Genomic DNA, 10,780 nt, shown 5'->3' on the forward strand with positions numbered 1-10,780 from the left:
GCCTGGAGAATCCGTCCATGGGGTCGCAAAGAGTCGGACACGACAGAGAGACTTCACTTCACTTCACTTCTTAGAAACAGATACAGATGTAGACTTCAAGCACAGAACTTTCATCCGCTATGTTCCACTCTGAAGTCTGAGCCTGTTACTCTATTTGTCAAATGCTACCTTCCACACTTATCTACTGACGTTCATAATCTTCAACCCATGAGTTGATCTATGTGTTCTATCATTTGATATATGTCTTCTATCCAGTGCTATTATTAAGCAAGTGGGATAGTCCAGAGATTCCAGAATCCTTCGCCTGCATTGGTGAGGTGATGTTCATAGCTAGCAAAGATGTAGCTCAGGAGCTGAGTATTAACAATATTCATGTCTCTTGGGATTGGAAAGGGTTGGTTAGCATTAGGAATCTTTCTTGTCCTTGGAGACTGTTCCCAGAGTTACTCATTAATGGCAATTTTTGAGGAATTTTCCATAGAAAAAGTTGGCTATAAATGGTGCTGAGAAATAAAGTCGATAATTAACAGAGGTCTGTTACTAAGAATAACGGAAGTAAAATCAGAATGATTATCTAAAACTCACAATTTCTCTCTGGTTCCTGCTCTGCTTTGTTAAGTCAGATTATTTTGAAGAGGTGAGCATATGACCATAACATTTCATAACCCTTAATATTTATATATATATACATGCATATATATATTTTTTGAGTAATCCTTTTTCTGTCTTTTGTATAAATAGATTGAGAGACTGAAATATTAAGACTGTGCATATGTCATCTACTTTGGACATCTGACAAGCATCTCAATTTTAATTCTATCTAAATGAGAATGCCCCAGTCTCTTAAACTTATGGCATCTGGTCCCATCACTTCATGGGAAATAGATGGGGAAACAGTGGAAACAGTGTCAGACTTTATTTTGGGGGGCTCTAAAATCACTGCAGATGGTGATTGCAGCCATGGAATTAAAAGACACTTACTCCTTGGAAAGAAAGTTATGACCAACCTAGATAGCATATTGAAAAGCAGAGACATTACTTTGCCAACAAAGGTATGTCTAGTCAAGGCTATGGTTTTTCCTGTGGTCATGTATGGATGTGAGAGTTGGACTGTGAAGAAAGCTGAGCACTGAAGAATTGATGCTTTTGAACTGTGGTGTTGGAGAAGACTCTTGAGAGTTGCTTGGACTGCAAGGAGATCCAACCAGTCCATTCTGAGGGAGATCAGCCCTGGGATTTCTTTGGAGGGAATGATGCTGAAGCTGAAACTCCAGTACTTTGGCCACCTCATGCGAAGAGTTGACTCATTGGAAGAGACTCTGATGCTGGGAGGGATTGGGGGCAGGAGGAGAAGGGGACGACAGAGGATGAGATGGCTGGATGACATCACTGACTCAATGGACATGAGACTGAGTGAACTCTGGGAGTTGGTGACAGACAGGGAGGCCTGGCGTGCTGCGATTCATGGGGTCGCAAAGAGCCGGACATGACTGAGCGACTGAACTGAACTGAGTCTGATATTTACCATTTTAATAACAAGGTTTGTGGTATATCATTTCTTGAGTTCATAAAAGAATCACATTCAGCCATTGAAGACTATCAATATGGAGTTATAAACAAGTAGAAGTTCATTTGCCTCTAATGTAAATTAAGTTAAGGTAGGTAGTCTGGTGAGGATGTGGTGGGTCATTATACAGTAAAACTCTCTCTGTCCTTAGCATATGATTTTTATCCTCAAGGTCAATGGTTGGAGCTGTATTAGTTTTGGTAATCATGCTATTTTCCTGGAGAAAATTTTCCACATCTAATTGTCTAGAACTTAATCCCTTATTTCTGGATACTCTCTTTGGTTTCATTGATCTATACATCCATTTTGATGCCACTATCATATTGCTTTGACTACTATAGGTTTGTAATATCTGAAATCCGGGAGAGTAATATGTCCAGCTTTGTTGTTCTTTCTCAAGATTGCTCAAACCTAGGCTCTCAGTGTGATTCTCCACTGACCTGGGGGAGAGTCAATGCAGTCAGCAGGTAGCCATTCCTCTTACCCTTCTAATGCAGTTTGTATTGGTCTCTGTGGTGCTTTGGCCTCAATTCTGTGATCCATAATTTTCTCAGTGATGTCTATCCATGAATACTTGTTAGCTGTTCTTTTTGCCAGAGGGAGTAGAGTTGGGAAAAATCTATGTTGCCATCTTGGTGAAATCACTCTTCTATAGTAATTTGAAATACTTGTATCTTTTCATATTAAAGTGACTTAATCACCATTACAATATTAGAATATTCAGCATTTGACTATATTTTTTTCCACTAGAATCTACTATTTATGGGACAAAATAGTAGATCTTTGCAAAGATCTGTGCAACACATCACAAACATCATTTCAATTGTTTCTCAAGGTAAGTATCACATTCATGTGTTACAGAGAAAACAAAAGTTTCAGAAAAAATAAGCCATTTGCTCATGATTACATTGTTAGGAATAACTGAACCATAATTAGATCCTAATCTGACCCCAGCCAGCCCAATAGCAAGGGCAAAAAATGAAAGTTTTAAATTTTGGACGTTAAGAAATAAAGCTCTTTATTCACAGATAACAATGTATAATAGAAATTTAAAAGAATCTATAAAGATCTATTAGGAAGTATATATATATAGGGAAGATCAATGAATATAAGGTTAATGTACAAAAATCTATTGGATTTATACATACTGATCACAAAAATTAGACAATTAAAATTTTAAAATTACAACTTAAAATATCATCAAATACATAGAGATAAATCAAATAAAAGATGTCTGAAACTGCTCTGTTCAAAATTATACATAATTTCTGACAGAATTTTTAAAAACCTAAAGAAGTGCAGAAAAATACCCTGTTCATAAATTATCCTGTTTATATAAATTAGAAGATGCAAACTTTTAAAGAAGATTGTTCAGTTTGATCTATGGATTCAATGTACTTCAGTCAACATCTTTTTTTTTTTTTTAATTGAAAGATTGTTTCTAAAACGTATGGATAAACAAAAGACTTGGAGTAGACCATAAGATCCGAAGGAGCAGAGTAAGGAAACTTACAGACTTAATACAAAAAACTGTATGCTGCTGCTGCTGCTAAGTCGCTTCAGTCGTGTCCGACTCTGCGTGACCCCATAGACGGCAGCCCACCAGGCTCTCCCGTCCCTGAGATTCTCCAGGCAAAAACACTGGAGTGGGTTGCCATTTCCTTCTCCAATGCATGCAAGTGAAAAGTGAAAGGGAAGTTGCTCAGTCGTGTCTGACTCAGCGACCCCATGGACTACAGCCTACCAGGCTCTTCCATCCCTGGGATTTTCCAAGCAAAAGTACTGGAGTGAGGTGCCATTGCCTTCTCCAAAAAAACTGTATAGCTGCAATAATTAATAGAGCTTAATAGAATAAGCATAAATACATAAATCCATTGAACAGACGAGAGACTCCCATACATATACAATTACTAAACTTTTTACAAAGGCACCAACTGCAATTCTTTGGGGGGAAAAGTTTGTTTCCAATTAATTATTGTAGTTAACTGGATATCAATGAGTAAAGTGAACAATGACATCCACCTTATGCCATCACAAAAATTGTTTTTCAATGGATTATGGGACTAAATAGAAAAGGTAAAATAATAAAGCTTCTAGGATATAACATTGGTATTTTTAAAACAGTTTTTCTGCTTTAAGATTTTTAAAATTTCTGTTTTCACTATTTTATAGGTTCAGAAAGATATAACTACATTTATACTCATTTTACTTGTACTTGCCAATTTTTGTTGTGCTTCTCAAACCTGATGATCTACATTTCTATGAATTCTGGGAAAAAAGCCTTTAAAGTTATTTCTCTGAATATTGCCTGTCACACATTCCCTCAATTGCATGGAAAGTAGATCTTTCTGGAACCATTATTAGACAGATATAGAATATTTTTTTGTATCTCTTATAAAAACTAAGCTCTTTTTCATGCTTTAAAAAATTTTTTTCTCATTCTGTGAGAAATTCTTGGATTTGTCAGCTGGCTTCTGCCTTTTCTTGCATTTTATCTGCTGCTTATACTTATACTATCCATTCTTTTATATTTTGGTCACTGTATATTATATTGACATGATGTTTTTTGCTTATTTTTTAAATCTGCCTTTTAAAAACATATTAGTTTAACTGTGTTTGTATTTCTTCCTATAAGCATTTCATGAGTCATTTATTGTTTGTATTTTTTCACCTTCTCACTCACATGAAAGACAAGGATGAAACACAAGTGATATAACCAGACTTTTCCCTGGTGACCATGTGTGTTACCAGCTGAAGACCTGGAAGATAAATAGAACATTAGGTGGGCCCTTAAACAGAAAACACTGAGGGCCAGGTGGTTCTCTTATGTGTTTACATACTATATAATATTCCAAACTTGATTGTAACTCAGAAAAAAGAATGAGTTGTTCTTTTCTTTGACAGAGATGAGCCAGAAAGCAATGTACAGATGCCCTTACAATCACTGTCCTCGAAGAAAAAGAACATATGACAAAGATAAAATATGACAAAGGTGAATGACATATGACAAAGACAATGATAAGAAAATAAGAGATTAGAAGCACAGTAAACAATGGAACAAAAATTAGACAAAATGTGGTACAGAAATTTTGAAGGAATTACCTTATTACTGAAGAGGGACCCTCTTCAGAAACAGAGCTGAGACAGAACGAAAGTCTGTCTATACATTATTTAATAAGAGTCTTGACTAAAGCAAAGGGACCCAGAAAAATTAACAATGAAGGAAAAGACAGATGTGTACCAAGGAAAGAAAGCACAGGAGATAATAATAACCTGAGATAAAGTATGAGTCAAAGTGAAAATAAAAAAAATTAAACAGGAAAACCAAAAGAGAAAAAAGAAAAAAAGAAATGAGTCAGAAAGGATAATTAAGTTGGAGTCTTCACAGTTAAAAAAATTTATATTTTCATCATCCTTGGCATTGTACAGTGAGATTTAAATCTACTGTATTTATAAGAACAGTTTTTAGATAACTCTATGTATATTGTTATTATTGCTCAGAGAAAGTCCATTGGTATGACTTTCCTTATAATGAGTTATGCTTAAGCTTTAAGCTCTTGACTGACTCTGCCATATTTTTCCAATATATTTTGATTTGTTTCTCAGTAAGGAATGAATAGATGTGACTCAGCAAAAGACGTAGGCTTTTCTTTTCTTGAAAACTTTATTAGAGCTGCCTTCATGGCTTTGTTTCTCAGGCTTTAGGTCATCAGATTAAGTGTTGGAAGCAAAATATTATAAAAAACAATATAAAAATAGTAGGCTTCTCTCAGTTGGTAAAGAATTTGCCTGCAATGAAGGAGAATGGTTCGATTCCTGAGTCAGGAAGATCCACTGGAGAAGGGATAGGCTACTCGCTCCAATATTCTTGGGCTTCCCTTGTGGTTCAGCTGGTAAAGAATCTCCCTGCAATGTGGGAGATTGGGGTTTGATCCTTGGATTGGGAAGATCCCCCGGAGAAGGGAAAGGCTATCCACTCCAGTTTTCGGGCCTAGAGAACTCCAATGACTGCATTAGTCCATGGGGTCACAAAAAGTCAGACATGACTGAACGACTTTCACTTTCAAGTAAAGTCTAATGCAGTCGGAGAGTCAGTATGTGGCTTTAGAAACTCAAAAGACACCAGTAGAGAAAACAGTATGATGATAGCTGGTGGAGGGGGCAGGTGGAAGAGGCCTTTGCTCTGCCCTCAGCAGATAGGATCCTCAACACAGCAGAGAATATGTGTGTGTGTGTGTGTGTGTGTGTGTGAGTGTGTGAATCAAATGGAAATGAAGCAAAGAAATGCCATCAAGGACAGGAAGCCAGTAACCCCAAGCTCACTGACATACTCATTGGAACAAGTGAGTTTTAGGAGCTGGGAGATATCACAGAAGAGTTTGTAAATGATATTGGCACCATAGAAGTGATGGAGAAAGTAGCAAATGTATGCATAACTTCAGAGATGACCTCACTGATCCAAATGACTAAGATTTCATGAGTACAGATGTTGACATTCATGACGATTTCAGAGCGCAGATGAAGGCAGACAGATGGCCACGTAGCGATCATAAGGCATCACTGTGAGCATGGCCATCTCAGCAGAACCACAGAGAGTGAAAGCATAGCACTGCAATATGCATTCTCAGAGGGGAATATTGCTACTGTGCATAGTCAAGTTGCAAATGAACCTTGGTACAGTCACAGAAATATAGCATAGGTCCAAGAAGGAGAGATGTTTCAGGAAGAAATATACGGGTAAACAGAGACTGCCATCCATGGAAGCTGCAGTGATAATGAAAATGTTACCAGTTAAAGCCACTAAGTATAAGACCAAGAATAGAGAAGTGAAAGAATATAATAATTTGTTTATTCTTAATATTTCTTTTATATTACATCAAGTCACACTGCTTTACAGTTTGTTGAAATAAGGGTAGAACATAAAAGCAAAACAAAAGATTAGAAAAAATTCTGTAAATCAACATTTTCCATGACCAGAAGTTGAGAAAAAGAAATAAACCACAAATAAGATAGAAGATGTTCTTGAGATGTCTTTTCAACCTGCCTCCATTTTTAATAACACTTCATAGTAATTGAGAGTTTGACCATTGAGTTCTAAAAATATTGAAATTATTTGAAGTTAAATTACTGGTTATTTTCTGTTCATTCATGATTGCAATATAATTTTATTTATTATTTTGTCTCCCTGCTTGGATAACAAGAAATGATGTACCTCTTAAAAATTCCCCTTAAATAGTATGTTAAATGGTGAGTTAACATGTAATTTTCTTAGTAATTATGTCCTAAATTAAAATTCTCAAAATCTGAAAGCATAATAATTTTACCTCTCACATTAAAACATGCTAACTTGGAGGGGTCATTTAGACAGGCTTTAAAAACTGTACACGTTACATGGGCAATAGAGGCAAATTTCTACAACTAAATCCAGAGAAGAGTTTGTTGAGATATATAGCAAATCTATTTTATCACTGGTATCTCCAAAACAAACTCAGCGTTAGACTTCTATGGCTGATGTTTCATTTGCTCACATTTCCTTTCTATTACCTAAGAATGCATTGTTGAACACTAGACAAGCCTTTTCCAGGTACACATGCATAGATGGGCTTCCCAGGTGGCGCTAGTGGTAAAGAACCCTCCTGGCAATGCAAGAGATATAAGAGATGTGGATTCAGTCTGTGGGTCTGGAAGATCCCCTGGAGGAGGAAATGGCAATCCACTCCAGCATTCTTGACTGGAGAATTCCATGGACAGAGGAGCCTGGAGGGCTACAGTCCAAAGGGTCACAGAGTCAGACATGACAGGAGTGACTTAGCATGTATGCATATATATATATATGTATTCATGTCTATCTATCTATATGTATTTATATATTCGATAAACAATTTGAGAAGAAATATAATTTCACATCTCAACTATTTCATTGCCTGTTTATGCTTCAGAAGATATCATAGACTTCTTCAAGTTAGAGGTTCCTTCTGAACATCCTCCTCAATGCCTCCTTCACTTCCTTGTTCCTCAAAGTATAGATCAGTGGATTTAGTACGGGAGTGACCACACTGTACATGATGGCAATGTACCGTTCCCGGTCCATGGAGCTAACCAAGGCAGGACGAATGTAAATGAAAAAAACAGGACCAAATAAAAGAACAACTACCATGAAGTGAGAGGCACAAGTGGACAGTGCTTTATGAAGTATGCTACAAGAATGAGTCTTGAGAAAAAGATAGATAATAATGTAGAAATAGGAGAGAAGGGTTAGAAAGAATGAGCCCATGGCAATGGTCTCTGTGACAGTATGAAGTAGCCACTCACTGAGCTCAGTGTTCCCACAGGCCAACTCTAGCAACGGCTTAACGTCACAGAAGAAGTGATGGATGTGGTTGGAACCACAGAAGTTTAAGCGAGATGTCATTACTGAGTGCAGCAGGGCATGGAAAAACCCAATGATCCAGATAGTGACAGCCATCTGGGTACAGACCTGATGACTCATGATAAGAGTGTAATGAAGTGGTTTACAGATAGCCACAAAGCGGTCAAAGGCCATCACGGGCACCAGCATGGCCTCTGTACTACCCAGAAAGTGGAAGAAATGAAGCTGGCTTATGCATTCTGAGAAAGAAATTGCTTTGTGTGTAGAGAGGAAGTTCTCCAGCATCTTTGGCAGAGTCACCGTGGAGTAGCAGATATCTAGACATGACAGGTTTCCCAGGAAAAAATACATAGGAGAATGAAGTCTTGAATCAGAGATGACAACCATCAGAATGGCTCCATTTCCAGCCAAATTGAGAAAGTAAATTGTAAGGAAAACCACGAAGAGAACCGGCTGCAGTACTTGGATGTCTGTCACTCCCAGGAGGAAAAATTCAGTGACTGAGGTTTGATTCAGCATCACTTAAAAGACAAAACAAAAATGAAATGCTATCTCCTATGGGCTTCCCTGGTGGCTCAGCTGGTAAAGAATCCACCTGCAATGCGGGAGACCTGGGTTTGATCGCTGGGTTGGGAAGAGTCCCTGGAGAAGAGAACAGCTACCCACTCCAGTATTCTGGCCAGGAGAATTCAAAGAGCTGGACATGACTGAGCCACTTTCACTTTCATCAGAACCAAAGGCCTCCTGCTGAGGATTTTCCTACCTAGACACTGTATTTTGAGAGAGAGTATTTTTATTTTAAACATTTACAGCGCCAGAAGTTGTATAATATTTGGACCATTAACTTCATAAATATTAAGGTTACATGTTGGTAATGGACTGTTCCCTAACCTCTTTTTTCTTTATTAGGTTTATCATTATTATTTTTCCTTCACCCAGAGGTTCAGAGCATGTTGCCAGCCTACCATCTTATCTGGCTGTGAACTTCTACATTCTGATACAACTTCCCTTTTGTCATCCCAAGTCAGCTCTAACAGAGGGTAAACTTTTAAGCACTCCCTACTGCTGTCTCTTGACTTAGTAGGAAACCACCTGAAGGGTTTCACTTCAGAAAAATAGACAATGAGAGAATAATAAGAGCTATAAGAATCTGGATAGAGATGCAAACATTAAAGTGCTCCCTATAAAAAGGAAATCATTTAAAGTTTGGAAAATCCCTGAGAGGAGAGACAAAAGATTTTAAGTGACTAAAATAAGAAGGTGAATTAGGGGACATTTCTAGGGATTTGTGGATTTCTAGGCTTTAGAACTAGATAAAGATTTGAGAAATTATCTAACTTTTATTACACCTTTCTGAAAGACTGGCTTCAAGGGATTCAGAGTAATTTTCCTTAATCAGTCCAGTTCAGTCACTCAGTCACGTCCAGCTCTTTGCGACCCCATGGACTGCAGCATGCCAGGCCTCCCTGTCCATCACCAACTCCCAAAGTTTACTCAAACTCATGTCCATTGAGTCGGTGATGCCATCCAACTATCTCATCCTCTGTCATCCCCTTCTCCTCCCACCTTTAATCTTTCCCAGCATCAGGGAAATTAATAATTATTATTAATTTTCCTTAACAACCAAGTATATTTTGTAAATTGTTAAACTCTGTCACTCCTGCTTAAGATATAATTGTCATGCCAGATATTATTTTTGGTTCTCTACACAAAACATAATAGTATCAAAAATTCATTTGTAGAAAAACCCTTTTCCTAACATTAAAAAAATAACAATGAAACTTTCTGTACTAAATGATTTATTTCACTGCATCATAAATGTTTAGAGATTACATATCTACTTTTAAGACTATCTAGAGATATGGAAATAAAATTGTAGGCAGTAAAGAACCTTCATAATCTACAAACACAAGGTTCATTATAAGATAAGAAACAAGTCTAAATCCTTGGCTTGTAAATTTAGTACAGGCAAGAAGACACAAAACTCTCCAGCTTGTCTCCTAGTTCATTTTCCTACCTGGTTGAGTGTTCAAATTCACAGTTAAGAAGGATTATCAGGTTGACACTCCTGAAAAGTAAATGGTATAAAAATACTTGAAAAATAAAGAGTAGAAAAATATTTGACGTGATGGTTTATATTGGGATTACAGCATAAGCTCTTCATCTTCTAAAACCTCTTCTTGCTGAAATTCTGCCTGTTTTTATGATCCATGGATCTTTAAACATATCATCCCTAAGAGAGAGTGTCCCCTGGGTTTGTGAAGATTATTATAAAAATTAACATGTTACCTTTCTTTCCTTGCAATATGAAACAGTTCTCCTCGGGGAATTCATTATCTTGAGTTCCATTTTTGTTGTTGTTCCTATTTTCTTTGTTTACTGTGTTTCTTTCTTAGTTTTAGAACCACAAAGAATTTGAGACCATTCACAATGACCTTGTGTTTTCTCAAATTACCTTTCATTTCCTGGGACCAGAGGTTTGGATGTACTTTCTTATCTTGGGCACTTTCCTTCAAAAACTCTGTATGAAATGGAAGGAAACTGAGCAATGACAGTTAAAGAATGAGGGCCAGTGATATCCCATTGATCCATACAGAAAGATTTCTGTATTTAAATACCTTTTAAATATTTTGCTCATTTATTACTGTGGTTCTATGGAAAACAAAAAAAAAAAAGAGGAATATGGAGAAGTAGTATTGTTTTTGTTTCTTCTAAATCTGATTCTTCACTGTTGGTATTAACACTAAAATATTTTCTTTAAATTTGGGCTCAAACGAAGATCATGGCATCTGGTCCCATCACTTCATGGCAAATAGATGGGGAAACAGTGGAAACAGTGTCAG

General features: G+C 37.0%; 1 protein-coding gene across 1 annotated transcript; it reads right to left on the reverse strand.

The window, feature by feature from the left end:
• Positions 1 to 7,529: 7,529 nt before the first annotated feature.
• Positions 7,530 to 8,456, reverse strand: LOC138425421 (olfactory receptor 12D1-like). The gene has a single exon (XM_069563296.1). It carries the CDS (start codon positions 8,454 to 8,456, stop codon positions 7,530 to 7,532), a length of 927 nt encoding a protein of 308 aa, XP_069419397.1.
• Positions 8,457 to 10,780: the final 2,324 nt, after the last annotated feature.

The sequence above is a fragment of the Ovis canadensis genome, chromosome 20, assembly GCF_042477335.2.
Source record: "Ovis canadensis isolate MfBH-ARS-UI-01 breed Bighorn chromosome 20, ARS-UI_OviCan_v2, whole genome shotgun sequence".
NCBI lineage: Eukaryota > Metazoa > Chordata > Mammalia > Artiodactyla > Bovidae > Ovis > Ovis canadensis.